At 58.7% G+C, this 26,772-nt stretch overlaps 6 protein-coding genes and 1 long non-coding RNA gene across 8 annotated transcripts in view; 5 read left to right on the top strand and 2 right to left on the bottom strand.

Moving 5' to 3' along the window:
- The window catches only part of LOC114056596 (phosphatidylethanolamine-binding protein 1-like), a 2,934-nt gene extending 2,016 nt beyond the window's left edge, over positions 1-918 (bottom strand). Inside the window, exons 1-2 of the mRNA XM_027881909.1 lie at positions 735-918; positions 292-401 (exon numbers count right to left, since the gene is read on the bottom strand). Of these exons, the coding sequence (XP_027737710.1) occupies positions 292-401; positions 735-869 (245 nt within the window). The 5' untranslated portion in view covers positions 870-918. The remainder of the gene's footprint in view (positions 1-291; positions 402-734) is intronic.
- Positions 919-1,400: 482 nt separating this feature from the next.
- On the top strand, positions 1,401-8,642 carry VSIG10 (V-set and immunoglobulin domain containing 10). Its single transcript, XM_027881907.1, has 8 exons — positions 1,401-1,829; positions 2,044-2,328; positions 5,782-6,063; positions 6,861-7,154; positions 7,286-7,396; positions 7,658-7,670; positions 7,791-7,951; positions 8,075-8,642. The coding sequence occupies exons 1-8, from the start codon at positions 1,574-1,576 to the stop codon at positions 8,125-8,127; spliced, it is 1,455 nt and encodes a 484-aa protein (XP_027737708.1). The 5' UTR covers positions 1,401-1,573; the 3' UTR covers positions 8,128-8,642.
- A 579-nt stretch (positions 8,643-9,221) lies between these two features.
- On the top strand, positions 9,222-11,727 carry CFAP73 (cilia and flagella associated protein 73). The gene is made up of 7 exons (XM_027881908.1): positions 9,222-9,440; positions 9,903-10,029; positions 10,175-10,279; positions 10,346-10,537; positions 10,647-10,868; positions 11,139-11,297; positions 11,393-11,727. The coding sequence occupies exons 1-7, from the start codon at positions 9,379-9,381 to the stop codon at positions 11,519-11,521; spliced, it is 996 nt and encodes a 331-aa protein (XP_027737709.1). The 5' UTR covers positions 9,222-9,378; the 3' UTR covers positions 11,522-11,727.
- Positions 11,728-11,826: 99 nt separating this feature from the next.
- Positions 11,827-17,625, bottom strand: DDX54 (DEAD-box helicase 54). The gene is made up of 20 exons (XM_027881902.1): positions 17,584-17,625; positions 16,961-17,108; positions 16,804-16,874; positions 16,542-16,727; positions 16,412-16,461; positions 16,260-16,301; positions 15,931-16,026; positions 15,685-15,806; positions 15,444-15,505; positions 15,196-15,327; positions 14,683-14,893; positions 14,111-14,245; positions 13,655-13,876; positions 13,498-13,571; positions 13,220-13,417; positions 12,910-13,055; positions 12,723-12,836; positions 12,531-12,635; positions 12,225-12,328; positions 11,827-12,139 (listed from the first exon to the last, which is right to left on the bottom strand). Exons 1-20 carry the CDS (start codon positions 17,623-17,625, stop codon positions 11,916-11,918), a joined length of 2,484 nt encoding a protein of 827 aa, XP_027737703.1. The 3' UTR covers positions 11,827-11,915.
- Positions 17,626-17,703: 78 nt separating this feature from the next.
- RITA1 (RBPJ interacting and tubulin associated 1) lies at positions 17,704-18,876 on the top strand. Its single transcript, XM_027882029.1, has 2 exons — positions 17,704-17,945; positions 18,192-18,876. Exons 1-2 carry the CDS (start codon positions 17,704-17,706, stop codon positions 18,733-18,735), a joined length of 786 nt encoding a protein of 261 aa, XP_027737830.1. The 3' UTR covers positions 18,736-18,876.
- Positions 18,877-18,917: 41 nt separating this feature from the next.
- LOC114056597 lies at positions 18,918-19,953 on the top strand. Its single transcript, XR_003571041.1, has 2 exons — positions 18,918-19,119; positions 19,584-19,953. It is a non-coding gene; the product is annotated as an uncharacterized LOC114056597 (long non-coding RNA).
- A 3,057-nt stretch (positions 19,954-23,010) lies between these two features.
- Positions 23,011-26,772, top strand: part of TPCN1 (two pore segment channel 1) — a 45,359-nt gene continuing 41,597 nt past the window's right edge. Inside the window, exons 1-2 of one of the 2 annotated variants that reach the window (XM_027881903.1) lie at positions 23,011-23,060; positions 23,316-23,979. In XM_027881903.1, the coding sequence (XP_027737704.1) occupies positions 23,868-23,979 (112 nt within the window). In that variant the 5' untranslated portion in view covers positions 23,011-23,060; positions 23,316-23,867. Of the gene's footprint in view, positions 23,061-23,315; positions 23,980-26,772 lie in introns of those variants that run through there. The other variant, XM_027881906.1, reaches the window with a different exon arrangement.

Genomic DNA, 26,772 nt, shown 5'->3' with positions numbered 1-26,772 from the left:
CTCCAACACAAACAAGCCTAACTCCAACTCACACATGGCCAAATTAGAGCAAGCAGCAGATACTGTGCTGTTCCAGCTGCAACAGACCTCTGAACACTGCTGGAAGAAGCAGCTGCTCCTCCCCGTGCTGTCCCTGGCTCAAGGAAAGATGCAAGGACACCATTTATATGCCAAGCCACAGCCCCACAGCTGCACCTCAGGCAGAGCACAGTCCCAAACTCCTCCTAACTCTCTCCTCAGCCCAAGAGGGATGTTCCATTTTCCCCAGGCAATCCAGGCCCATTCCCATACCTGAACTTTGGGTCCTTCCTACTGGGCGCATCAGGATCTGTGAGAACCAGGGTGTAAAGCTTCTGCGGATCGCAGCCATCCCACTCGATGCTGGTGGGGCGATGCTGGACCTGCAGGGGTGACCGCGTTAGCACCAGCCCCGCCGCCCGCGCCAGCCACCTGCCCTGCACACAGGGCCACCTATGACCAGCGCCGTTTGCGACATCCGAGGAGTTCAAACTTCATGCCACCTCGCCCAGGCTCTGAGAGCCGCGGGCCTCCGTCCGCGGCACGGCCGTGCCTGTACCAGTGTGGACAGCAAAGCTCAGCCCCTCTCTCTCCCCCCATACCAGGTGAGGCTCCAGCATGAGCTGCCGCAGAGACGGCGCAAGACGCCCGGCCGCCTCCCGCCATTTTGCCGCGGCACCCCCGCGAGCAGGGGGGGGGGGGCGGGCGCCGCTCACCTGAGTGGGCGTGAGCACCTTGCCCAGCTCGTCGATCTCTACGGAACCATACTTGACCCGCAGCGGCTGCGCCGGCTTCTGCTCCACCTCGGCGAGGCTCAGCGGCCCGTCCCACTGCCCCAGGTCCACCGGCATGGCTGTGATTGTGGCTCTGACTGCGGCTACGGCGGCTGCGGCGCCCAAGGCATCGGCCGCGCGCTGCCCGCCCCCCGCGCCCATTGGCGGAGACGCCGCCGCGCCCCCCTCCCATTGGTCAAGAGCCGCTGCCGACCCCCCCCCCCCGCCCCAGCTCTATGGCGCCCTCCGGCGGGGCGCGGCCGCAGCTGGCCGTGTCACCCAGGGAACGGGGGACCCCGAGCTCCTTTTACCTGGGGCAGCTCTGCCTCTCCTGCTGCTAATTAGGTTAATTAATAATTAATGTGCCAGGACCCAGCGGGTCTGAGCGCTTTGTGTGGTATGGCTACGTGCCTCCCCCAGTGTAACATGTCCTGGAGAAAACTAAAAGATACCTGAATGCTTTACAGGCCTTGCTGTGGGGTTACACGGAGGGATGATCTTTTACCGCGGCTCTTCCCGCTGCACTGCCTGCGGGGTGTCTCTAAACGGGTGAATTACAGAAGCTCTCCGCACCTGGGGTTCGCTTACGCACTTGGTTTTGCCCTCAGGAAATACCGTTCCCCTTATGTTAAACGTTCCCGTCCATGGGCGGCACCTGAGGGCGACGCCCCGGCCCCGCCGCCGCTCAGAGGGGCCCGCCCGCCATGACCGAGGGGGGCGTGAGGTGACCCCAAGATGGCGGGCGGGGCCGGGGGGGGCGCTCAAGATGGCGGGGGCTCAAGATGGCGGTGCCGAGGCGGCGGGATCTGATCCACGACCCCCTGGCGGGCCCCGGCGGGCAGGCGGGTTCCCCCGGGCGGGTCCGCCCGCTCTCCCTGCCCTGCCCTGCCCGCTCGCCGGGGCGGAGGCCGAGCGGCACCGCCTCCGCGGGGCTGTGGCAGCGGCACACAGCCATGCAGCTCCCCTGCGGGACGCCGCCGGCACGGTTCTTCCTCGCCCTTTGCGTCTGGAGGCTGGTGCCGCGCAGGGAGGCCGCAGGTAGCGCGGGCTGAGGGGAGGGGAGCAGGGAGATGAGTCCCCTTTCCTGATCCTGTGTCCGCGCTGGATGTTTTTGGTCGCCTTGGAGCTCCCTCAGCAGTCCCCTAACAAGCACCTCGAAGCGTTGATGTACATCAGATATCTCGGTCTTTGCTGACAGAAGGCAGCTTTGCCCCTTCCCTTCATTCCTAACGTTGTCCCTTCTCTTTTCCAGGAACAGATGAAGTGGTGTTTGGGCAGGTCGGAGGAAGCATCCTCCTCTTATGCCGCAATGTCTCCAAGGAGGCAACCGAGGTGACCTGGTTCCAAGGGGACCCACACTCCTTCCCTCCCCTCTTCTCCTCGAGGATCTCCTTACCCCCGGACGTCCGCTTTTCCCTGGTCAACAACAGCTCCCTGAGCATCACGGAGCTGCGAGTGCAGGACGAAGGCAACTACACCTGCAAGGAAGTGCTGAACAACACGGATCATGAGCACAGGGTCCAGCTGCTGGTAGCCAGTAAGTCAGTCCCGTGGCTGAACCTCCTCCCCTCGGTCCCCAAATTCATCTGGCACAGGTGGAAAAATAATATAAAAGAAGTGCGCAGTGGGTTTATCATGCAAAATCTGTGTCCACTCACAAGCACCAAAATGTGAGTACCAATGGCCTGTCACGGATCAGGTGTGTGCGGTTTCAGCTGTTAAGTCCTCACTATGTCTCTTCAGTTCTTCTTCTTCATTGCTGGTGATAAACAAGTTTTTGGGTAGATCTTTCATTCCCTGTAGCACGTTCCAGGGTGTACCTCTTCCCTTTGCCTCAGAATCTGGCTGAGTTGAGCCTTCATAAACCTTAGGATGGGGGCTGCTGCTCACTGTCTTTTCTCCCTCGATTGGAATACATGTTGGAAGTAGATGTGCTGTGCCATTCCTTGGTTCCATGGTTTTGGTGGGAGAATGGAGGGTCCCTAGTTGTTGAGTCTTACAGGGCAGCCTTCTGCTCTCAAAGGGAGCACCATGTTCCTTGGATTTACTGCTGGCAGTACTGTCCTGGGACTGTCCCTGTTATCAGCACAGGCTGTTCCTTCAGCCCTGTTGTGTGTTTTGGTGCTCTGTTCCATTTCCATCCCTATTTGATTCATTCATTCTCAGAAATCTTCAGAGCATGTGTGGAAGTTCAGGCTGGAGAGTATTCAGGTGGATTAGTTTGCTTACAGCTGGTGCAGGTCCTTCCTGCTTCTTCCAGGGAGCTTTATCTTGCCTGGATTCCTCACATATTCCATGGAAACAGCCCCCTCTAGATTAGCAGGGAGCACAAGTCCTGTGGCTGATGCCACTCATGGTCACTTCAGGACCGAGAAGGAGGAAAATCCGCTAACAGTTTGCCTGTTTCACTGACCCTCTGTGCCTTCTTGGCCCCTTTGTTGTTGCACTTTCTGTCAACACCTGCCATGTGTGACCTGTTTGCCTTCGGGGTGTTCCTTCCTTCTCCGTGTGTGTGTGAACGTTGTGCCTGTTTTGTACAGATTAACTCTCTGAAAGTTTACAGGAATAAAAATTTCCTTCCTGCAGCAAGGAACCTTCAGGTTGGGTGTGAAAGGTCACACAAAGGTCTGGAGTGAAGGAATCAAACCCCACGCTGCTTCAGGGAATATATATGTGGGCACAGGGCTTAGGAGGTGGGAGCCCCAAATCTGGAGCACTGGGGCAAAACACTCAGGAGCAAACTGTATTTATGATATGCCAGGTGTTGGTGCTGCACTCTGAACTTCATTTATTAGCCTGGAATTAACGTGCCAACTAAGTTCAAGCTATGACAAAGGTGATGTGGAACACTGGAATACCCATAAACAACTTAGCTTGGGCTGGAGTGAACCTTTTTGGACACTGACTTGTCACAACTGTAAAAGAACCTCCTGGGACCTGTAGGGGCTTTGTGTGGGAACTACCACCTATCCCACAGGTGGTACCCAAAAGTTCTCTTTTTGTTTAAAACTGCACTTAAAAAAAAAAACCCAAGCAGTAGAGTAAACACTGTAGTGACAGGACAAAGGTGCAGCCCTGCCTTGAGCTGCGGTTCTGTGTTTGTTTTGGATGGGAAGCACCTGGTGGGAAGGAGACGTGCAGTTCCACACCTCCCGGGGATTCCTTGGTGTGTCTGTGTGTGGTTTGACACGAGCACTGCTGGCTCTTCTGTGGGTCAAACCACAACAGGTCCTTTTTGCTGGTGTTCTGTTAGGTTTTATGGTAGGGGAGGTGGAGGTTTTCAGGTTTTTGGTTTGTTTACGTTTGGGGAGCAGATCTCTGTTATGTTTAGACAGAGTTGTACCGGGAGAGCCCAGGAGTTCAGGATGTAAAGCTGGTGGCTTCAGGAGGTGCTTTCCTGGGGCCAGCCCAGAAAGTGCAGCTCTGGCTGGACATCCTGGAAGGGCTGTGTCCACCTCGGTGTGAGACACTTCCTGGTGGTTCAGACTGACAGGTTGCTCTATTAACCATGCCAGGATTTGGGATCAGTTATGATCCTCCCCAGAGCTGGGACAGAGGAGGTGTTGCAGAGAACTTTCTTGCCAGAGCTGGGTGGTTTCAAAGATCACCCGAGGTGTGTGTATATAGTTCCTGAAGAGCCAAGCCCCAGGAAGGTATGTCCTTATAGCTCACATGGGGCTTTGCCATTATGGTTTTTTTTTTAAACTCATGTCATTTGAAAGTCACTTGAATGGATGCTTCCCAAAATAAGCCTCAGGCATCCCTCTGCAACCTCACTGGGGCTGCAAACCTGGCTTGCTTTGGTCTCGTCTCTCAGTGGGGTCTTGTTCAGCACTGGGTCAGGCACACGCGGGAGCATAGCATATTAAATCTGCCTGGATGGATCAGAGTCCAGGATCTTTGTGGTGGTTAACCAAGCACATGTGTGGATCTGTGTGTGGAAGGAGCAGATGAGACTGTGCCTGAAACGTGAGCCCTGCTCTGCCCTGCCCGAGGGGATTGCACTTGGCTCTCTGTTGGCTTCTGACCCACTCCCGTAGGTGTTCCTGTGTTTAGTAACATACCTCTCCACGGTTGGGAAGCGGCCCTGGCATGAGGCCAGCAAGGACCTGCCCTACCTGTGTTCTTGGCTGGAGTTTGTCCCCACTGCTGTGGCTGCCAGAGGTGCCAGGAAGGAGGGGAGCATACCTGGTTTGGCCTCAGTGTCACTGACCCTGAGAGCTGGAGTCACCAGGATCCCTGGGGGCAGAGCTCCCTGTGGCCAGGAACAGCCAGGGGTGGGCTGGTGGCTCTGAGAAGCTGGTTACTTGTCCCTGGGCAAGAGCCCTGATGTTTTCCATGTTCCCTTGAGAAACCACAGAATTGTTAGGGTTGGAGGGGATCTCTGCAGATCACCCAGAGGTGATCACCTTCATAACCCCCTTGTGAGGGCAGGGTCACCTGGAGCAGGTGACACAGGAACTCATCCCAGTGGATTTGGAATGTCTCCAGAGAGGGAGGGTCCCCATCCTCTCTGGGCAGCCTGTTCCAGTGCTCTGCTACCCTCAATGGAAGGTTCTTCCTTGTGCTGAGGTGGATTGTGTGCTTGTATCAATGACAGGGAGAGACAAAACCTTGTTCTCAAAGAGTTTGAGTTGCTGTCACCCCCTTGTAGCTGTGACGTGAGGACCAGGGCAGTGTGGGGTTTTCGTTCTCCCCCTGCATTTTTAGGTGTTTATCTCATTTCCATTAAGTAAAGCTGTGGCAGTAATTTTTTTCCTCCCACAAGACTTGGCTGTGACAGCCCCTTCTTTGTCCCTGTCGTCTGTCACCCAGAGCTGCGCTCCCCTGGACTGTGGGATACAGGTCAGGTAGCAAGACTGGCAGGGAAACCAGGAAGATTTTCAAGGGGAATGATGACAAATGAACACTTGCTGGAGTCCCAGCCCTGAGATGCTGAGAGCTGTGACCTGGAAGTGTTTCTGACCATGTGCTGTTTTCTTGCTGACAGACCCACCGCAGTCAACCCCCAAGTGCTGGGCTGAGAGTTCTTCGTCGGGGCTGATGCTGCAGCTGTTTTGCAGCTGGCCTGGGGGTTACCCACACCCCACCCTACACTGGAGAGAAGAAGGGCACGATTTGGAGAACTCCAGCTGTGTCATCAGCTCCACGAGCTCCTCGGACACCCACGTGGAGACACTGAACAGCTCCCACCTCTCCCACCGCAAAGTCTTCACGTGTGTCGGCAGCCACGTGGTCAGGCAGGAGCAGCCTTCCTGCACTGTGGAGATAAGTGAGTTGATTTGCTGCCTCATTAACTGTTAATTTGGCTACTAACAGTTGGGCAGGTCGGTACTCCAGTTGTTCCCTGCCCTCTGGAGCACTGAGGTGGTCAGGGAAGCCAGGAGGCAGCATGGCAGGGCTTGGCTTGTGCAGAGCTGATAGCACGAGGCAGAGGCGTCCTGCAGCTGAGATCCATCTTGGCATAGCTGCAGGTGAGCTGTGTCTTGGGTCAACCTTCAGGGGACCCAAATCTCAGTGCAGCAGAGTTTTCACCTGTGAAAAGCTTTTTCACACACCTGTGTGAAAGTGAGAGGTGGTTTTAGTGCCTTGCTCAGGTTGAGATAAAGTTTGGTAGGTCTGGGGTTATAGGAGAAGCATTGTGCATGCCTCCAGAACCCTTCAGGCATCTCAGGGATCTGTCTAAAGTGATTTTTGAAAATCCAGGCTGTATTTATCTTCCAAGGGTTGTCAGGACTTCACAAGAGCTCTTCTGATCCCAAGGAGACTTCCTGGGCTGCCTTTCTCCTCTCTGCCATCTTCCCTCTGGCTATCCTCAGACCATTCTTCCCTGGGAATATAAAGACAGGTGTCAGAAGGGACAGAGCGCTGTGGAATCTGCTCAGGTCACTGCTCAGGAGGCTCCCGAGTGAACTGAATGCTGAACCCACAGTGTTCCCCCACCAGACTCCTGCCTGGCTCCCTTCTGTTAATGATTATTAATCAGTCAGATGGCTGATTGCTTGTTATGTTAATTGCCTCCATTCCCTCCTTGACTCCCATTTTTCTTTTCCCCTTTGGGCTGTTCAGAAATCCCTTCACTGGAGTCGGAGCCCCCCAAGACCTGCTTTGTGGGTGATAACGTGACCCTGACGTGCCGTGTGACCGAGAGCACGCCGGCAGCACGGATCAGCTGGCTGCGGGACATCACCCAGCCAGAGGTGGAGATCCAGCCTGGAGGGAGGTTCCTCATCACCCAGGAGGGCAACGTGTCCCGGCTCACCATCCAGAACTGCTCCCAGGGCACCGACGGGGGCTGCTACGTCTGCAAGGCCCAGAACCCTGTGGGGCTGAGGGAGCTCTTCGTCTGCCTCACCGTGAAGGGTGAGTGGGGCTGCTGCTGGGAGGGGGTGGGGACACACCACATTTGCCACTAAGAACCTGCTCTTTGACGAGCACTGGGAATTCCTCATCCATCTGTATCCTGGTGACAAGCCTATGTCTCCTCTCCACAGAGCCAGTGAACATTGTTGGGATCGTGGGTGCCGTGGTGGTCCTGTCCCTCCTGGTTATTCTCACCGTCACCGGGGTTGTCTTGTACTACAATCCCCTCCTGTGCCTGAGAGGTAGGGATTGGTTCCTCCTTCCTGGTTTATCTCTCACCTGCCTGTCCCTCCAGGTGTGCTGGAGTCTGTCAGGGTTGCACGTGTGGACAGGTCACCTTCATGTCTGTGCCTCTGTGTGGGGACTGTCCGGTTGCTGGCAGCTCCATGTGGAGGCACAGACGTGGAGGCAGGACTGGCAGGGGTTGTGCAGCCCAGTAAAACCAGTAGCACTGCCCAAGGGGGCTGGTTTCTAACCCTGTCTTTCCCTTCTGTCCCATTCAGGTGCTGCATTCAGGTGAGTGTTGACATTCCTCAGCCCGGTCCTGTGTGGCCTTACAAGTCTGCCTTCCTGAGGGGCAGGAAACAGGCTCTCCTCAGCCTTTCATCCCACCTCCACTTGCTCTGCTGTTCCCAGGCATACAGACTCAGGTGATGTCTTAGTGCTGGTGGACTCAGAAGATGACGAGGAGGGGAAGGGGGATGAGGAGGCCACGAGCAGCTGCACCAAGCAGGAGGCGATGGCGCTGGTCGATGGGAACAGTGCCCAGGCTGCTTATCTGAACTACCTCACGGAAGGTGAGCCCTGGGGCAGAGCCACCTGTTCCCTGCTAAGCTGTGGGTCTTCCTGGAGCCCCTGCCAGGGAGGGAGGAGTTCCTGTTGGCTGTGGCTGAGATGCTGCTGCTCTGTGCCTTGCATAGGTGACGATGGAGAGCTCCACAGCGGGGTCTCTCTACAGGAAGCAAGGGGATAAGAGACACGAGGCTCATAACTTCCGTCCCTCCTTGAGGAAGCACATGGAGCTCCAGCTGGAATCCAGCATCAAGCATGTCCTCAATGCGTGTGGCTGAGCACAGGCTGTCGGTGTCCTGTGATGGGCTAGTTCAGTCAGAGCCTTCCCACCCCTTTCTCCACTTAGCCCTTCCAGTTTCACTCCGTCCTTCCCCAGCCGCATTTCTCTGTTTCTCTTCTCTCTTCGTGTTCCTCTTTGTCTCAGGTGTCCTTAAAACAAGGTGACACCCAGCACAGGCAGAGCGTGGGAACAGTAACCCACTCACCTTGGTGCCTGTGAAGGACTCGAATTCCAGTGTGGGATTCTGGCTCAGTCCCCGTGAGCAGTGGTGGGATGGAGAAAGTTGCCACAGGGCCACAGTGGCCCTGGGATAAGGGAAGAAACGAGTGTGTGCAGGCAGGACCTGGGTGATGCTGACTCGGGGGAGACTGAATTGTTTTTATTATAAATATTTTTTTCCCCTATTTCGTCTGAAATGTTGCGCTGTGTCTGAGTCAGGAGTTAATCTGTTCCTTGTGCGGTGGCTTAAAGGGGGATGCCTGGCCATGATGGAGAGCATGGAGGGAACTTGTACAGAGAGGGGATGAGGGAAGCAGGATCCACACAGAGGGGATCGCGGGGGCTGTGGGTGGGTGACAGAGGATCGGGATGTGCAGGAAGGGTGGAGGGACAGGTCCAGTCTGAGCACCCTGAGGGGTAAAGGGAGGGGTGGAAAGACACAGAGGGGAGCAGGGAGGCATCTGAGTGTGCTTGGAGGGAGTGGGGGGATTGACACACACATAGGAATGGCCAAATGGAGTAGGATGGGGTTGGATGGGGGAGAAGAGGACAGGAGTAAACTGAAGCGGGGAGTGGTGTGAGAAAGTGTCTAGAGTGATGGAGGAGGGAGTGAATCCACACGGAGTCTGTGTGTGCAGGTTAATTATGGGGGAATGAGCACTTACAGGGGAATGAAGGGAATCTGATGGCACATGGAGTGGAAGGGAAGCAGTCTTGGGACGTGGGGAGGGGCAGTGTGTGTGTTGCTGAAGTCAAGGGGGCTGAGTGAGCACCGTGCCCTCACAGCAAAGCTCAGAGCCATGCCAGGAAAATCCCAGGGAGCTGCGGGAGCCTCCGGCTGCCCCTGGCAACAGTGTTGTGCTGCTGCCACCTCGTCTGCCCCGCTCCCAGCTCCTCCACAGGCCCTGGGGCGAGGAGGAGCTACCGGCCGAGATGGACTCGGACCTGGACGAGCATTTGCGCGCGGCTTTCCGGGACAAGCTCCGGCTGCTGCTGTGAGTGAGACCCCTCCTTCCTCCCGGGGATGGGCAGCTTCTCCCGGGGCAGGCACTGCTGGCTGGAGCAGAGCAAGGTGTTGGCGACGGGGCCAGCACGTCCCGCGTCCCCGGGGGTCTCGGTTTGTGTTGCCGCTGCCAGGGTGGGCGTCACTGGGTGGGTGCTGTGTCCCTAGGGAGGAGGGCACCCCAGCTGTGGGCTGGGAGGAGGCGAGGGGATTCGCCAGAGTCTAACCAGAAAGCTGAGGTTATGCCGTGACTTGTCCTTCCCTGGGGGTCTGCAGGTGGGGGGAGGCTGAAGCGGGAGGCTGGGCGAGAACCCGAATGCAGGTAGAGATAACCCTGTGGTGTCTCTGCACACACGAGGGGTGGGCCAGGCTCTGCAGGCAGTGGTGGTCCGTGGGGGTCCTGCCTATGCCACGGTGGCAGATGCCCCCTGCCCGGGCTTTCCTTCCCCCCCAGCCCTGCTGAGCTCCGTGGCAGGACGGTGCCAGCGCGGGATGCAGCCACCCTGCTGCCCTCCACTCGCGTGCTGCTGAAGAGGCGGGAGCTGGCAGAGGTGGAGCAGGAGCTGCAGAGCCAGCGGGAGGTAAGGGCGGCCCCAGCCCCGCCGTGTTTCCCCTCTCCAGCGGCTGTGGCGTGCCCCGGGGACGAGCAGACAGCAGGCTTGTCCCCAGCCGTCCTCGAGTGCACCAGCACAGCGTGACGCTCTCGGCACCCGGCTGGTCCCGCAGGAGTTTCGGCAGAGGATGGAGCGCCTGGCGCAGCGCCGGGAGCAGCTGGCCCGGAGGGAAGAGGAGCAGCGGGATGTCGTTCTCAAATACGACGCCTTCCTGAAGGTGCCGAGGCGGGGGCCGGGGCCGGGCTGGTCGCGGGGGTCGCGCTGACCCCATCCCACCCCGCAGGCTGCGGCGGCCAGGCGGGAGCGGGCGCTGCTGCGGGCGGGCCAGGAGCGGGCACGGGCGGGGGCCGAGGCCGCCCGCCTGCACCGGGAGCTCGAGGGGCTCCTGCAGCACAGGGAGCGCCTGGCCCGGCGCCTGCGGAGCCTCCGCCGCTTCGGGGACTACCTGCGGGACGCGCTGGCCAGCATGGGGCAGGTGAGCCCTGCGGTGCCAGCCCGCCTGTCCCCAAGCCCTCTGAGTGGGGGTCAGCCCTGTCCAGGGCAGCAGCTCCCGCAGCCTCTCAGCGCCCCCTCCCACTGCCCAGTTCCAGGATGTGCCGGCCATGCTGGTGCACTTTGGGGTGCTGGCGGAGGCGCGCGCAGCCCTGGCACAGGAGGCAGAAGCTGGGCAGGAACAGGTGGCCCAGGGCAGGGCACGCCTACAGCGGTGCCAGGAGGAGATGAGCACTGAGATCCTGAGCGCCAGTAATGAGCTGGCCCAACTCCACACCCGCCTGGAGGCCGCCCGCCAAGACGTGCTCCGGTGGGTAAGAAGGGACATGGGGTGACCCCGGACCCCCACCAAGGGAAAGGGGCAGCAGTACAGACCCCCCGTGTCTGCAGAGGGGAGATGCCCCAAGTGATGGTGGTAAGCTGGGCTCCAGCCCCTGGGCTGAGCTGAGGGTCCCCACACGTGCCCAGAAAGCAGCAGCTCTGCATGGGGGGACGCACAGCCAAGACTGCTGACTCCCCCTGGCCTGGCAGGAGGACACAAGGCAGTGGTGGGGTAGGGCCAGGGCTTTGTTTCTGCCCCCCAGGAGTCCTGCTGGGCCAACGTCCAGAGCACAGCCACCCAGAAGACCCTGCAGCTGGGGCAGATCAAGCTGGCCGTGCTGAACCTCTTCCAGCTCTGCACCACGCAGCTCAGGATCCCCATGGATGTGGCCCTGGAGGACACCAAGGCCCAGCTGGACATGGTCAGTGCAGCCCTCTCCCCTAGGCAGCAGGGCTGGGGGACACAGGGACATTCATGTCCCTGGATGGTTGTGGCATCGGGCTCCCATCTCTGCAGTTGCTGCTCTGCATGCGGGGCCTGGCTAACATCTGTGCCACCGGCAGGCACCCACCACGCCACAGGGGTGCCAGGCTGTCTTGGAGCCAGGAACAGCCCCTGGGAACACCTGGCTGCTCTCAGGGCTAGGGAGAGGCTGCCAAGGCCAGTGTGGAGCCATAGGACCCCTGAGAACGGAGGTTGCTTTCTGACAAGTCTGGGAACACCATGATGAGAGGCAACATGGATGGCCGTGGCACAGGAACACTGGGGTGGCACTGCTCCGGGGCAGGAACAGGGAGCTGCTGTTGGTATCTCCAAAGGTGTCTCCCATCAAAATACATCCCAGCTGTGGAGATGCAGGACTCGCTTGTTTTAGGACTGCGCCTGGGGGTGGCCTGAGGGAGGAGGAATAACCCCAGACCCGATGGTTGCAGCAAGGTCAGGGAGGAGTCGGGATGCAAAACCAGCCAAGTTTTTACTGTCTCCTTCCCTGACTCCCAGCCCAGGCATGGGGGGAGTGCTGGGGGCACAGTCCCCTCCCCTACATCCTCTTCCTCAGCTTGCCCTTCTTGGTGGTGCCTGCCCGGCGCCCGAAGGCCATTTGCCGCAGTTCCTGCACCCGCTGCCGGTTCCTGGCCTTGAGGCGCTTCAGGCCCCCGCTCTGCAGGAACCGCTGCTTGGCCGCCTTTTTGCGCTGCTTCAGGATCTGCTGCTTGTTCTTCAGCTCCGAGCGCACCCTCCCCTGGGCCGGGGGCTGCGCGGGCCCTGCAGAGGGACACAGCCATGCTCAGGGCGGGGGAGAGCAGGGGAGGGGGGATGTGGGGCTCTGTCGCTTGCTCTGGGTACTCACCGTGCCCGCGCTTGTGCTTCCCTCTGAACTGCTCCCTGCTGTGCTGGCCGTTGTCATCCTCATCCCGCTCGTCAACCTTGTACTTCTGCTTCCACTTCTCGTAGCTGGGATGGGCAGGTTAAGGGAATGTGCAGGGACTCTCCTCACTTGGCCCGCTGTGGTGTCTGACTGTGCTCCCTCCCCCGGCCCCTGCCCTGGCAGGGGATGGATCCGCAGGAGCAGGGCCCAATGCTACGCGGCTGCCAGCAGGTCCAGCCCCACTCCCCCAGCCCCCAGCCCAGGCAGCAGTGCCCCCAGGCAGGATACAGGTTGTTCTTGTAGGAGCTGCTGATGTAGCGCCCGCTCTCCGTCCGCACCTTTTTCTTGTCCTCCTGGCCTGTCTGCCCCACGAACCGCTTCTTCTTGCGGTCCCTGCGAGAGAGGGGAGTGCAGTGAGACCAGGTGGGTGGGCTCCCCAGCCCTAACTGTGCTCCCAGCCCATGGCCAGATGCCACTCACCACTTAAGCAGCTGCTTGCTCTTGTTGAGGTTGTGGTTCTCGTCACCCATGAGATCCAGGACAGCCCCAGCCGCCTGCTGCTCGAAGGCGCTGCCCTCACCGCCCACACTCAGCCTGCAAAGGGGATCATGAGAGCGGTCCCTGCACAGGCCGGGACAGGACAGGACAGGAGCCCCCCCAGACTCACCCCCGCTCACTCTCGAAATCCTTGGGCCGGTATGGGATGTAGAAGTCCTTGTCCTGCTGTGCTGGCTGCTGTGGCTTTTTCCTGGGACCATCTTCTCCCCCTCGGCCCCGTTTTCGCTTCTGGCCCGCCACATTGGAGAACACGTCCTGCAGAGGGACAGTGGAAGGGTTGGGGGTGCCATGACCCCCCCAACATCCCTGCAAGTCTGTGCACCACCCCCAAGCTGTGGCACATTTTGGGGGCACAATTTTGCTGCCAACACTGGGCCAAAGCCACTCTGCAGCAGCTCCTGTGTCCATGGCCCTGTTACCTGGAGGTCTTCCTGTTCTCCTTCTCCTTCCTCATCCTGGGGCCCAGGCGTGGTGTGGCACTGTCCTTTGAGTGCTGCTGTTCGCTTCTCCTGCTGCCCACGCTGGAACTTCTCAATCAGGGCGCTGTCGTGGCGCCGCTTGGACCTCATGACGGTGCTGGCCGGTGTCCGGGACGTGGCGTTGATCTCGAAGATGGTCTGTCCCCAGGGTGGGAGCACGATTCCCAGTGAGCCACATGGACCCTCCCTCCCACCCAAACCCAGGCATCTCCACTCACCGCCTTGGACTTGTAGGTTTTAATGCTGTCCACGAACTTCAGCCTCTCCAGCTCGGTGTCTTCGAAGCGAGCGCCTGGGGAAGATGGGCACGGAGAGGGGCACAGATCAGTTCCATGGTGAACGGAGTCCCCTCCCTCAGCACCCTGAGGCACTCACTGAAGAGAGGGTGCATGCCCAGCTGGGACACATCCAGGTCCTTGGCTCTCTTGATGGACTCGGGTGAGGGGCCGGGCCGGGAGCGCAGGTACTGCTTCTGGGCGTTGTCGGCGACACGGCGCAGGCTGCGGAGCTCCAGAGAGCCCTCGTGGTCTGTCAGCAGCAGGCACTCCTCATCATCTACCAGGCTTTGGGGGACACGGCCCAGGACCCCACCAGCATCTGCAGCACAGGGGACACCGTGTCACCTCCCCAGCACCCACCCTGGATTTATCAGAGCAGCCCCAGGGAGCTCGGCAGTGTTCAATCAGCACCCCCAACGCCCCGTTTTCTGCATCGCCCCTCTGTGTGAAGGCCAACCATAAGACCACAAGCTCCAGCACTGGTCAAGGGTAGTGCCCCAGTGGCCCCGTGGCTGCTGTCCCAGCTTGGCCATGCAGCCACTGCCTGCCTCACCAGCGGGCAGCTCCTGGGCTCCGGCGAGGACGAGCGGGCGCCCCAGGAAGAGGTGCAGGTCGAAGACATAGGGCATCTCGTCAGGAGCCACCAGCGAGTAGGCAGTGCCACTCCGGCCAGCTCGGGCCACACGACCTGGCAAGGGGAAGAGGAGAGTGGAAAACCAGACCTTGTGCCAGTCCATCCTGTCCCCACCCAGACAGGGACCCACTGGTGTCCCCGGGAGCCCACGTATGTGACATTTACCAGGTGAGCATGGTTGGGGAAGGGGCAAAGGGGAGCCCACCACAGTGCCATCCTGAAGGGCAGGTGCCAGCTCTGCCCCCAAGAACCCCCACAGTCCAACTGGGACATCAGGGACAATCCTGACACTGCTTTGTCCCCAGCCTATCCCCTGTTGTCATGACATGGCGACCTCCTGCCCCAAAGATACCACCACCAAGCCAGGGACACCGGTGCCACCTCCTCAGGCCACAAGGACGGGGCAAACAGGTGACAAGGCACAGCCCACTCACACCCTCCCTGTCACCCTGAGGGACCCCCAGGACCCTGTACGGGGCACTGGCACCCACCGACACGATGCAGGAACAGCTTGGCCTTGGCGGGGAAGCTGAAGTTGATGACGTTGTCCAGCATGGGGATGTCCAGCCCGCGGGCGGCCACGTCCGTGACCAGCAGCACTGGGCACTTGCCCTGGGAGAACTTGGCGATGTTGATCTTGCGGGCGGTCTGGTCCAGAGAGCTGTAGATGTGGGTGCAGCGGATGCCCTGTGCCGTCAGCAGCTGGGGAAGGGGGGGAAGAGAGATTGGATCCCACCTGGGCATGGGCCCTCAGCCAGCAGACAAGGCCTGAGACTCCAGGGTGCCCACTCTGACACCCAAATCCCACTGTGCTCCACCTCCCTGAGGGGCAGGTGGATGCAGCACCTCCACAATCACCTGTGCTGGGATTTGTTCTTCAACCCTCTGAAACAGTGGCAGAAACTCCAGCAGGGATATCCACAGCTGGAGACCCCACGTGGGTCAGGAAAGGGGTCCTAGGCACCCCCAGGGGTACATGCTGGGCACCTCCAAATGCCACTTACCTCCTTCAGATACTCTGTGTGGTGCTTGGTGGCCACGAAGACAACAGTCTGGTCCTGGGGCTTCACCACACTGCGGAGCAGGTGGAGCAGCACGGCCGGTTTGTCGTCCCCACGCACGTGGAAGAACGCCAGCTGTGACGGGAGGGCAGCGCTCAGCCCTGTGACCCTCCTGTGCCAGCCCTGCCACCCTTGTCCCCTCCTCAGGGTCAAGGGGATTGTAGGAGGTGTGGGCACAAAGCCCCTCTCACCTTGAGCTGCTCGCTCAGCTTGGACTCCACATCCAGGCGGATCAACATGGGCTCGGTGAGGCCTGTGGAATGTGGGACACCCAGGGCATGGGTCACATGTGGGATGTGCTACTGGGACCAGCCCCACAGAGGGGCTTGGGGACACCAAGTGTGAATCCAGCTCGGTTTTGTCAATGCTGGGATCAGCCCAGCTGTGGGACCGTGCTTTGTCCCCCAGTGCCACCTGCCCCCTGCTCCTCACCGGCCCGGGCAAATTCAACGAGCAGCTTGGGCAGTGTGGCAGAGAAGAGGACGGTCTGGTGGCAGTCTGGGAGCCGGGCAATGATCTCCTGGAGCTGCTCAGCAAAGCCCATCTCAAAGAGCCTGCAGGGCAGTGGACATGGGATGTGGCAGGTCCCTCTCTGCCACTCCCTGACCACCTCACCCCACTGCAGGAACACATATGGGGACACTGCCAGTGCCGGGACCCACCCTGTGCCCCACTGACCTGTCGGCCTCGTCGAACACCACGTACTCCACAGTGTGCAGCTTCAGCTTCATCTCCACTGCCACGTGCACCAGGCGCCCGGGGGTGGCGATGATTCTGTGGGGACAGAGGTGGTGACGGGACCAGGTGGGAAGAGACGGTGTCCCCACCCCATACTGGGAGCAGATCCCAAATCCAGCCCAAAGAAGTTCCACAGGAAGATGCTCCAATGGAACACCAGGACACATCCATCAGGCGTACTGGCTCTAAACGTCAGTGATATCCCCAGATAAGGGACATCATTTCCAGGGCCATTTCCCCACCAGGTCCCCTCCCTGTGCCCCACTCACATGTCTGGGTTCTCGTGCAGGGCAGCAAACTGGTCCTCCATCCTGTGAGAGAGGGGAGAGGCTGGAGTGGCATGGGGCAGCTCAGCCTCTCACCAGGTTTTGGGGAGATTCTAGGGAAGCAGGGACTGGTGGGGGACACAGGGACAGCTTACTTGTCTCCTCCCAGGATCAAGGCTGTCTTCAAGCCCGTGAACTTGCCCAGCTTAGAGGTGAGAGAGAAGCATGTTGGAAACCAAACCCATCACTCCCATTGTCCCCACTCGCCCCTGTTGTCCCCTGTACCTCCTTAGTGAACTTGAGGGTCTGCAGGGCCAGCTCCCGGGTGGGCGAGAGGATGAGGGCACGCGCCCCGGCCTGGCTGGGCGCCTTGAGCCGCTCGAACATGGGGATGAGGAAGCAGGCCGTCTTCCCGCTGCCCGTCCGTGCCATCGCCACCACGTCCCGGCCGCGCAGGATGGGGGGGATGGTCTGTGAGACACCACTGTCACTGCTATCGCCCCCCTGCCACCCCTCGAGGAGGGGACCCACTGCCCCCCACGCTCACCTTCCTCTGGATGGGGGTGGGCACCTTGTAGCCCTTCTTCATGATGCCCTTGAAGACGGGGTAGCTGAGGCCTGCAGAGATGGGGACAGGTGAGGGGACGTGGGCAGGAGAGGACAGTCCCCATCCCAGGGACAGCTGTACCCTGCTCCACACGCACCCATCGACTGGAAGCCTCCGGATTTCTTCTTCTTCTGGTTCTGGGCCCGAACCATGGCCTGGGTGTCCAGCTCGGCATCGGCGCCATCATCCTCCTCGGTGGCGGTGGGGAAGGCGGGCAGGGCAGGTGCAGGGACCTGGGGACAAGGCTGTGGGGATGGGTGTTACGGTGGGGCCAGGGCGCTACAGCTCTGCACTGCTGGCATCGAGGGCAGGGGCATCCATGCTGGGGACAGGGGGTGCCAGGGACACTGGCACTGGGGACACTGGCACTGGGGACATCGGCAATGGGGACTTGTACTAGTGATCCTGGTACTGGGGACACTGGCACTGGTGACGCTGGCATTAGGGAGAGAGGCAGGTACTGCGGCCATTGGCACTGAGGACACAGACACTGGGGAGAGTGGCACTGGGAAAATCGGCACTGAGGACAGCAGTCCTTGGGACGCTGGCACACGGCAACTGGCGACACGGGGCCGCGGCACACGGGCACCGGGAACACTGGCACCGAGGACGCCAGCACCGGGCGCATCGGGGCCGCCGGCACACGGGGGCCGGGCACAGCGGTACCGCGGACACCGCACACACTCGGGGCCCTCCCCGCTCCCCCCGCTACCCCCGTACCGGCGCTCCCCGGGGCTGGCGGCGGCTGCGCGGCGGCGCCATGGCGGGACCGGCGGCGGAACCACGTGGCGAGGGCGGAAGGGGCCGGGCCGAGGCCGGGCCCGCCCCGGGGCCGCGGCCATGCGGGCGGGGGGACCGGCACCGCCACCGGGACCTGCCCCGGGCGGCGGCTCCGCTCCTGCCGCCACCGCCCGCCCCCCGCGGGTTCCCCGGGGCCGCCGCCGGGCGCGGGCCTCCTTCGTGGACGAGTCGCTGTTCGGGCGCCCCGCGGGGGCCCGCCCGCCGCCGCCCGCCTTCGCACCGCCCTGGGCGGCTCCCCCGGCTCCCGCTGCCGGCGGCTCCCGGCCGAGGAGTCAGTGCAGGTGAGAGGCGGCTCGGGGCGCTCCCCCGGTCCTGCTCGCCCCTGCCCCGCAGCCCCCGGCCCGCTGTCATGCGTTTCGGGGCTCACTGCGCGTAAAGGGGATCGGTGGTGGCTCCCGGGAGGGTCTGGCGGGGGGTCTCAGCCTCCCACGGGGGTCTCTCCTCGCTCGGGAATCCCTCCCCATCCCTCTCGGGTCTCGGTGATGCCCTTCTAACCAACACGTGTCTCCGCTTGTCGCCTCGCCAAGGTCCCGAAGCCACGTTCCGTCCTTCTGCGACGAGTCCCTGTTCGGTGCCAAGCCCCAGGGTACCGCCTGGGCAGCTCCGTGCATGAGGAAACAAGACATAGCCAAGCTCCATACGCTGCTTTGGAGCCCCCCGCCCGCCCCTCGAAACCAGCCCGGCCTTTCCCCTCGCTCCAGGGGGACACCCCTGAGAGCCGTGCACCCGCCAGCCACTGCCCCTTTGGCCACAGCGGGCTCAGAGCCCGGCCACAGGGGCAAATCTGGGGGCTGGAATTGTCCCGAGAGCAGTGCTTGCTCCGAAGGCTGGGGGGCTCCTGGCAGAGGACGTTCCCAGTCTGTCAGCCGGCTCAGCGCCCCCTTGGAAAGGCTCCACCTGGCTTCAGACAACCCTGGGACAGAAAGGTGGAAAAACCAGAGTGCTCCCATAAGCCCTGCCTCGTCCGGAGGCTCTCTGATGAGGGGCAGATCTAAAAGCCTGTCTGGACCTCCTGTGGCCAGGAATGCCAAGGCAGCAGGTGGCTGCAAGCCTAGACCACCCTGGAAGTGATGCCAAGTGTCTCTCTGGATGTACATAACAGGCTTAGGCTACCTGAGACCTCCCAGTGACCAAGTGAGTGAGGACTCTCTGCTTTTCCATGGCTGGAAACAAAGGATGGGGCTGTTCCATGCTGGAGGACAAGCCAGGAGCCAGAGGTGACCACAGCACTGGGGGCAATGACCTCCCTGTGCAGGGCACAACCCCACAGTACCCAAGTGGGATGGCCTTGGTGGGAACAGCCACTTGCATCCATGTCCAGTTGTCATCAGATGAGGAGCAGTAACGAGTCGGGTTCCTGCTGTCTGCAAAGTCCATCTGAGAAGTCGGAGCAGCAGGAGACAGGAGTGCCCACAGGGTAGTCCAAGGCCCGTCCAGGAGAAGGACCAGGCACAGGTACAGTGACAGCACAGAGCAGAGGGGACAGGCAGGACTGAGCTCACCGAGCTCCCAAAAGAGGAAGCAGGGGATGGCACTGGGGTGGGGGTCCCAGGTGAGGGCAGCCAGGGCAGCTGAGCGTCCCAAAGGGGACCTTTGCTGACCAGTTCTGGGGACAGGAGTCCTGCTTTGTTCTGCCTGTCACGTGCAATCACAGGATCACTTGTGCCTGTGGGAATGCAGGCGATCCCTATTCCAACCTCCTGCTCCTGACAGGTGAGCTTTGGCTTTATCCGGTCAGGTGCTGGAGACCCCCAAGGGTAGAGGCTGCACAGCCTCTCTGGCCCTTCTCCCACTGCTCCACTGTCCTCGAGGCAGAAACCTTCCCTCTGTATCCAGTCAGAGCCTTTGCTGTTTAAATTTCTGTCCTCATTCTGAGCACAGAGCTTGGCCCAACCTTTATGGTCACCTCCTCTTTGCAGGTACTGGGCTGCTGCTCTTAGACGCCCCCAAAAACATTCCCTTCTCCAGAGAAGGAGCCCCATTCCCTCTGCCTCCGTGCACAGGACGTGTGCGCCAGCCCCGACAGCCTCGGTGTCATCGACGCTTTATGGTCTCCTCTGGCAAGTCTGGAGAAGGGAGGACAGAGCTCGGAGATGAGGAATGGCATCACCCTGCATCTTGTTGGTGTTGGGATGGCCCCAGGCTGGGTGGGGTTTGTGACAGAGAAGGATCAGCTGCAGGGATTTTGGCAGCTCGTGGTGATGAGCTGCTGAGCGGACACGCAACCCTGTGGCTTGCGCTGAGGGTTGTTCACAGCAGTGCCATGCTGTCACCAAATAAATGATCCAAGACAAAACTGGGACCTCACGTTTGGTCCGTGGGATGCTGCTGAGCCATCTGGGCATCTCCAAAGACTGTCTCAGTAAAGCAGCTCCTCAGTTTCTATCCCTGAGGTGGGAAAGAGCAGCTTGGTCTGTAGGAATATAGATAGGGAGGCAGATGAAGGACATGGGCTGGGTGACTTGGGGCTTGCAGTCACTGCTCCCTGGGGAGGGAGGCTGTGGTGAGGAGCCCATGAGGTCGGGGAATACAGGAGAGTCCTGGCAGTTTGGTAACTCCCTCCAACACAAAGGGAAACACTCCAGTACACCCAACAACACACTGAGCCAGGTTAAGAGCATCATTCTGCCCCCAGAAATTATTTTATTGCACTCTGAGCAGCAGCAGGATTGTGCCTTGCCCCACTCCAGTATGTGGAGCTGGAGCCAGGCAGCACATGGATTTTGTGCTTATTTCTTGGCCTTCTTGCCCCCTCCCTTCATCTCCAACCTGAGGAATGTCTGGAACAGGCAGCTTTTCTGAATGTGGGTGTTGTGGCTGTACAGCTCAGGCTGTGGCTGTATCTCTTCCATCCCACTCATTCTCCTGCTGTGTCCAGGAACAGCAGGTAAGCACGGTGTGTTTCTCCTTTGGGACAAGCCCTTTCCTGGGTGCAGACAGCACAAAGTGCTTCTGGTTCAGACTGGCAAGGCAGCAGGTGCCAGTTCCTGCAAGTCTGAGGGCATTGAGCAGCTTCCTCCTGCACATTCCTATGGAGGGATCCTTTTACCTATCCCAAATCTGGGTAGAATTGCCCCTGGCTGCTGAACTGAGCCTTGCCAAGGGATCAAATGAAGGAAATGTGCCTGGAATGGGACTTCTCAAGAGGTGCCAGGTCTAAATACCTTCATGCTCCTTTGAACCTCCCCAGAAAGCCGAGGGCAGGTGGGTTTTGGGGAGGAGGGTTGGGTGACCCAGCATTCCTGGGGCCTGGTGCTCCAGCCACCTTTGGCAGGTAGGAAGCAAGAATAACCTGATGTTGTTAAAACCTGAGAGGGTGAATGAGGACCCTTGGGATCAGCTCCAAGACCTCAGATCTTTCCCTACACTTTCCATTGTGGCAGTCCAGCAGGTCTTCTCCACCTGGGTAAAAACTGGAGGGACATGGAACAACTGAGGCCTGCTCAGAATAGGGGTTGGGGGTGAACCTGAGCCTGCTCAGCACAGTGAAGTGCAACCTGAGAAAGCTGTGGGCTGGGAGACAATCTGAGTGTGATTTGGACACTAGATGGAGACAAGAGGGTTGAGGATTGACACAAAAGCAGGAACACTGTTCCCCAGCAGCAGAGGGATGAGTTGGATTCAGTGGAGTGAATCGTCAGCCCACTGTGGTAACTGCCCTGAAATCTCAGCAGCAGAGAACTGACCCAGTGCAACACTGGAGAGCTGGAGACCTTGAAAGGTGAAGCCTCCTAAAATCAAGAGAAATTTTATCTGAAAAACGAGCTGATGGGGGCTTGTATGGCCAGTTTGCTCCTACTGTTGTGTTCAGGCTCCAGGGAATGAGCAGGGGAAACTCAGAGCCCGTCACATCAGCCACACGCTTTCCTGTCCCTGGTGTCACTGAGGGCTTCCAGGAGGTCAGACCTGGCACTTCCTTGCTATTTACACCACAAGGGCAATGTTGGTGAAATAGAAAGGGGTTTATATGGGTTGTTTGTATTTTGTTCTGTGATTCTCACTCGTGTAGGTGCTTTACTGTTGCTCTGTCCTCTTGTTCTGCCAGGGCTGTGCAGCCCAGCACAAGAGCAAAAGCTGCTCCATTACCTCTGGGCCTGCCCTGCCTGCTAGAACTGGTGCTTGTGTGGAAAAAAAAAAAAAAAACAACACATTAAATCTGTATGAAATGAGGCAGGGGGAATGTTCATTTTTTCCCTAGCTCCAGATCCACCCTGTCCAGTGTCACTGATGCTCGGTTCAGGCAAGAGTTGTTGATACAGAGGCCTGAACCAATCTGGGACTCCTGCCTGCTGCTGCTCTCATTTCTCTGTCTGCTCAGCACTGCTATAAATCTCACTTTCATCTTTCACTCAGCCCTGGCTCCTTTGACTTCAGTCTCTCAGCAAAGCACCAGCTGCTTTGGGAGCTTCCAAAATCACCTGTGCCCAGCCCTAGGTGCAACAAACAACTGTAAAAGATGTTTTGATGTGTGGGCAGTGTAGCTTTTGCTCTGCTTGGCCCAGAACAGCTCCCTTGTTTCTTCACACACACCTGTGCCTGCAGCAGCTGGTGTGCAGCCCCTCCGACCTGGAACCCATCCTGAACTGAACTCCCCATCCAAACCCCCCTCCTCAGAGTGCTGTCCCTAGTGCACACACACTGGAACAGGTTCATTCATTTCACACCGGGCTGCTTGCTTCCAGCTTGGGAATCCTCACCTCATCAGGCATGGATGGGCTCCCAGGGCCTCGGGATGTGTGTTCCGTGGTGGGGCCCTCACAGCAACCCGCGGGGCTGGGCTGGGGTGCCCGTGGGATCGGACTGATCCCTGCAGCCAGCGGGAACAGGAACCTGGGAAGAGGGACGTCCCTTTCTGGAGCGGATGGGAAGGGATGGCCCCGGGGAAAGTGCCCCGGCCCAGCCCCGGAGCGAGAGGGGTCCGCGGGGGTGTTGTCGCGGCCCAGCCCCGGAGCGGGGGTGTCCCGGGAGTTGTCCCGGCGAGGATCCCCTCCCGGTTCCCCTCAGGGCTCCCCGGGCCGCTCCCGCCGTTGCCCGGCAACCGTTCCGCTCCCTCTGACCCTCGGGGGCGGGGCCTCGACACAGCCAATGGCAGCCCGCACTCTCCTCCCCGAGAGCCCACCCCCGCCACTTCGGGCCAATCAGCGCCCCTATCTGTCCAGAGGGACAGCAGCGCCACCCAATGGCGAGGCGGTGTACGCGAACAGAGGAGGAGGGAGGCGGGAACAACGCGAGTTCACCCGCAGGAGGCGGGACCGGGTGCGGCGCGCGGATTGGCGGGAGATGTAAAAGCCCCGCCTTTTCTGGGCGGGGCCGCGGGCGCGGCAGCCAATAGGGAGACGGGAGGGGCGGGGCCGCGCGCGCGGGGCGCTGAGGAGCCGCGGTCGCTGCGGGCGCCGGTTCGGAGGGGCCGGGACGGGCCGGGGGGTCCTGGGGGGTCCCGGAGGGTCCCACGGGCACGGAGGGCCGGAGCGGAGCTGGTTTACGTGTGGGTGAGGGGGGCGGCGGGGCCGGGGAGGCGGCGGGGCCGGGCCGGGCTCCGTGACAGCCCCCTGCCCGTGTCCCTCCCACCGGGCAGGGGCAGCTTGTGTGGGTTGTCCCCGCGGCGCTGCCCCGGGCCTGCTTGATTTTCCCTTTCCCCCGTTACCTTCTAGGGAAACCCCTGTGACCTTGCGGGGCACCGCGCAGTTAAAAATATCCCACGGGAACTTCATGTGTGCGGACTCCAAGCGGCCTCCGAGGCTCCCTGTTTCCCGTCCCCAGCCGGGGCCGAGGCGTGCGGGCTCGTCGGGGGACAGAGCCATGCGCGGCGGGGACACTTAGCACCATGCTGGCTCCGCATGCGACACTCCCGCTGCCCCTGGTGCCGAGGGGTCAGGAGTTTGCCAGGGAACGCTTTTCCTGCTTCCCTGCCGCCCTGCGCTGGCTGGGATAGGCAGCCCCGGACCTCGCTTTTTGAGTTCAGCTTTGGCATAAATACCTCGAGCCCGGAGTCCCGCTCTTGCTTTTTGCAAGGCAGATAACTCGATCTCCTTCTGGAACTGTGGTCTCCGGAGATGGGTGCCTGTAGTGTTGTATCCCTGTGTCCAGAAGACAGCCCCGATGGAAGACTTTCCCGGGAGAGGTTTTGACACGAGCGTTTCTCGAGTGGGACTGGAAAAGGCGTTATTTAAAGCTCTGGGAGCAGCAGCCTCTGGAGGGACGGGATGGCCGTGAGCATGGACGATGACGTTCCCCTCATCCTTACCCTGGACGACAGTGGGAGCACTGCCTCAGCCCCTCTGGATGACCTGGATCGGGAGGAGCTGCCTAACGAAAGTAAGATCCCTTTGACATTCCCTGCCCACTTGTTTAGTCTCTTTTGGGGTGGCTGCTCTTCCCGGTGCTTGCCAGGGCCTGAAACTCTTGGAGTTGTCTCTCGGCATCCCGGGGCTGCCTGAGAAAATCACATCAGGAAGTTGCTGCTTGTGTTGGTTGTTTGCTGACAGCCGTGTGTGACACTGAACAGGCTGGATGGGTCCTACCAGTGCTGTTTCTAACACACGTTTTTGTGGTTTCTGGGCGACCTTAAGCCCACCCTCCTTCACGCTTTCCCTGAACATCTCCTTCCCTTGGCACTGCCCCACTGCAGTTACCTCATGTAGTATTTTCCTACCACTGTAAACATCTGTCCTTTACAACTGTTGTTTTGCTCAATTCTTAGTTTGCATTTTGATTTTTGCAGTAAGAAAAGTGATAATGGGCCGATAAATCCCTTTAACATTTTTATTGTGTTCTTATCGAACAACCCGGAGTACTTTTAGACAATTATTCCTGCTGGTGTGAGCCAGTCTGGGAGCACTGAGAGGGGAAAAACAAAAGCCACAGCAGCTTTTGGCGTTTTTTGTATCTTCGTTAAAGCCATCACCTGCAGCAGGTTGGATGGGGACAGAGATGTGTCTGAGCATGTTCAGGGAGTTTCTGGCTTGTGTTACACTGTGTCGCTAAATGTATCTGAGCAGTTTTGTTCCCCACATCCCTGTGACTTCCAGCTGACATTGCAGGTGCACGCACAGGTCTTGTGATCCCGTTCCAGCCCTTTGTGCCACAAGCTGAACATTTGTAACGAAATCGTTTCCTGGCCGGGCATCCTTCCCCCCCCCCCATTATTATTCCTCTGTGCCTCTGAGATTTGATTCCTCTTGTAATCAGATGGGTTCCTTTAATTTGCTCCTCCTGTGACTTCCCAATTTAAGAGTGAGTTTTGGACAATAAAGATTCCTCCTCCCTCCTCCCCCTCTTCTCCCACCCCTGCAGTTGACTTTCTCTGAGCTCTGCTGTATCCTTGCTCCATCCCATCTGTTTGTCTTTTAAAGTTTAGCTCCCTATTTTTAAGTTAAATAGAAGACAGAATTCTTCCTCCGTCCACTGGTGTATTTATAGGATTCCTTGTGACTAATTTTAATCACTCTTCTCTCTTTCTTCCCCCCCGCCTCCCATCCCTTCAAAGAAGAAGTTGGGTGAGGCTTAACGTTTGCTTAAAGCCAACACTACTGTGTTTAAAGCACAGGCGTGAGAATGGATGCATTAATAAATAAAAATACTCCACAATCTGCTTCCCTGGAAATACGAGGAAGTTGTTTAGGGACCAATTTTGTGCTTCTTAAAAGATTGCTGTGTGGTCTCTGAGACTTCGTTTCCTGGGATTCTCCGAATGAAATGTCTCTTATTTTGCCCTCTGTTTTAATCGCTGTTAAAGTTGGATTTGGCGTAAAAATATGAAGCTTATTCTCTGCAAGTGATAGGGAAGGAGCCTTCTGAAGTCAGGGTGGACTGGAGGATTAGAGGAGGAAGGCTGGCATCAACAACTTGAAAGGCAGGTTTATCTCGGAGAAGCGGGAAGCTTTAAATGAGCGAGTGAGCACAGTGACACCACCACTGGCAAAAGTAAGCTTGTTTAAAAACCAGGACGTGTAGTGCAGCTTTTCCTCTTTGCCTGCATGGAAAATCTGCTGTGAAATGCGGCGAAGTTGTGTCTCATGGAGGCTGTGAGGAATCAAACGTCTCTGCTCTGCTCTGCTCTGCACCCCTTTTGCTGCTGAGGGCTGAAATGGCATTAACAGGACTGTGTAATGTCGTGTATTTAGTCAGAAACTTGTCTTTTCCAGGGAAAAAGAGTATGTGAGAAGTTCTTGTTAAGAGAGGGAGGGCCTCCCAGGGTGATGATGAGGACATGGAGACAGGGAAGGTCAGGAGGTTGTTTCCTTCTGGTTTTGTCTTCCTTTTGCGTAAACTCTCGTAATAGAACATTCAGCCAGGATTTGGAGGACCAGCTCACTGACTCCTGTGCCTCATCATCAACTCCAGAGGATTCAGTGGCAGGTTAAACACAAAGCTTCTATTTCAGTGTGTCCCCAGAACAGGCTGGGAGTGTTTGCAGTGACCCATCATCCTCTTCCAAGTGACACCAATGGAAAGACAAAGTGGCTGTAACTGCCCTTTGTTAAATCACATGTTTGTGGTTGATCATAATTTTCACCCTTGTTTTGTGTTGCTGCATCCCCAAACCTCTCTAAGTTTTAATCCATTTTCCTGTCACAAGTGTCTCCCTAAGTGCTGTGTACCTGTGTGGTTCTGTGTATCAGCTCTCGTGTTATTTGAGGAACTTGTTGTGCTTTTAAAAGAAAATAAAAAACCTACCCATAGTGTGGCTTTGTTACAGTCGGGTCCTTGGATAGATGAATTTGTAGCTTTGGACTCTTGGTGTTGATTGTCTGGAAGTGCAGACAAGTTGCCTGGTGGAAATAAGTAGAAACAGGGTTTTCCAAAAGCAATAGCAGACGTAAAAAGAAAAGACTGAAGTGCAGAAGTAGATTCTTTTCCAAAGCTTTCAGAAGAGTCCTCTCCTGGGTAAGTGAATGTCTTGGGGTTAGAATAAAAGGAAGCTAAAGGAGAAAATTGTGTGGAAAATTACATTCTTAGACAAAATGTCCAGCTGCAAAAATTAATCTCCCAAATAATCCAGCTCTTAAGCACTTAATGGGAGAAAATACTTGCATGGGGAGGAATGTTAAACCTCTGCCTTGCTTGGCTTGTGCTGGGATATGGGGCTTCCAGGGAGCTCCTGCTTGC

Source organism: Empidonax traillii, unplaced genomic scaffold (genome assembly GCF_003031625.1).
Source record: "Empidonax traillii isolate 1590-97213 ecotype Southwest subspecies unplaced genomic scaffold, ASM303162v1 scaffold99:size1466351, whole genome shotgun sequence".
NCBI classification, from domain to species: domain Eukaryota; kingdom Metazoa; phylum Chordata; class Aves; order Passeriformes; family Tyrannidae; genus Empidonax; species Empidonax traillii.
Note: the sequence above shows the minus strand (reverse complement) of the source record. Positions and strands in the feature narration are given on the sequence as shown.

What these genes read in the sequence shown, in the direction of transcription:
- DDX54 (XM_027881902.1), bottom strand. Translation starts at nt 17,625, where the DNA reads ATGGCGCCGCCGCGCAGCCGCCGCCAGCCCCGGGGAGCGCCG. An exon ending in CCACCCCCATCCAGAGGAAG is followed by an intron (nt 16,728 to 16,803) that starts GTGAGCGTGGGG and finishes GGTGTCTCACAG; the next exon opens with ACCATCCCCCCCATCCTGCG. An exon ending in AGCCCAGGAGCTGCCCGCTG is followed by an intron (nt 13,877 to 14,110) that starts GTGAGGCAGGCA and finishes CCTGTGCTGCAG; the next exon opens with ATGCTGGTGGGGTCCTGGGC.
- RITA1 (XM_027882029.1), top strand. Translation starts at nt 17,704, where the DNA reads ATGCGGGCGGGGGGACCGGCACCGCCACCGGGACCTGCCCCGGGCGGC. An exon ending in CGGCCGAGGAGTCAGTGCAG is followed by an intron (nt 17,946 to 18,191) that starts GTGAGAGGCGGC and finishes CGCCTCGCCAAG; the next exon opens with GTCCCGAAGCCACGTTCCGT.
- CFAP73 (XM_027881908.1), top strand. Translation starts at nt 9,379, where the DNA reads ATGGACTCGGACCTGGACGAGCATTTGCGCGCGGCTTTCCGGGACAAG. An exon ending in GACAAGCTCCGGCTGCTGCT is followed by an intron (nt 9,441 to 9,902) that starts GTGAGTGAGACC and finishes CTTCCCCCCCAG; the next exon opens with CCCTGCTGAGCTCCGTGGCA. An exon ending in CCAAGGCCCAGCTGGACATG is followed by an intron (nt 11,298 to 11,392) that starts GTCAGTGCAGCC and finishes CCATCTCTGCAG; the next exon opens with TTGCTGCTCTGCATGCGGGG.
- VSIG10 (XM_027881907.1), top strand. Translation starts at nt 1,574, where the DNA reads ATGGCGGTGCCGAGGCGGCGGGATCTGATCCACGACCCCCTGGCGGGC. An exon ending in CGTCTGCCTCACCGTGAAGG is followed by an intron (nt 7,155 to 7,285) that starts GTGAGTGGGGCT and finishes TCCTCTCCACAG; the next exon opens with AGCCAGTGAACATTGTTGGG. An exon ending in TCTGAACTACCTCACGGAAG is followed by an intron (nt 7,952 to 8,074) that starts GTGAGCCCTGGG and finishes TGCCTTGCATAG; the next exon opens with GTGACGATGGAGAGCTCCAC.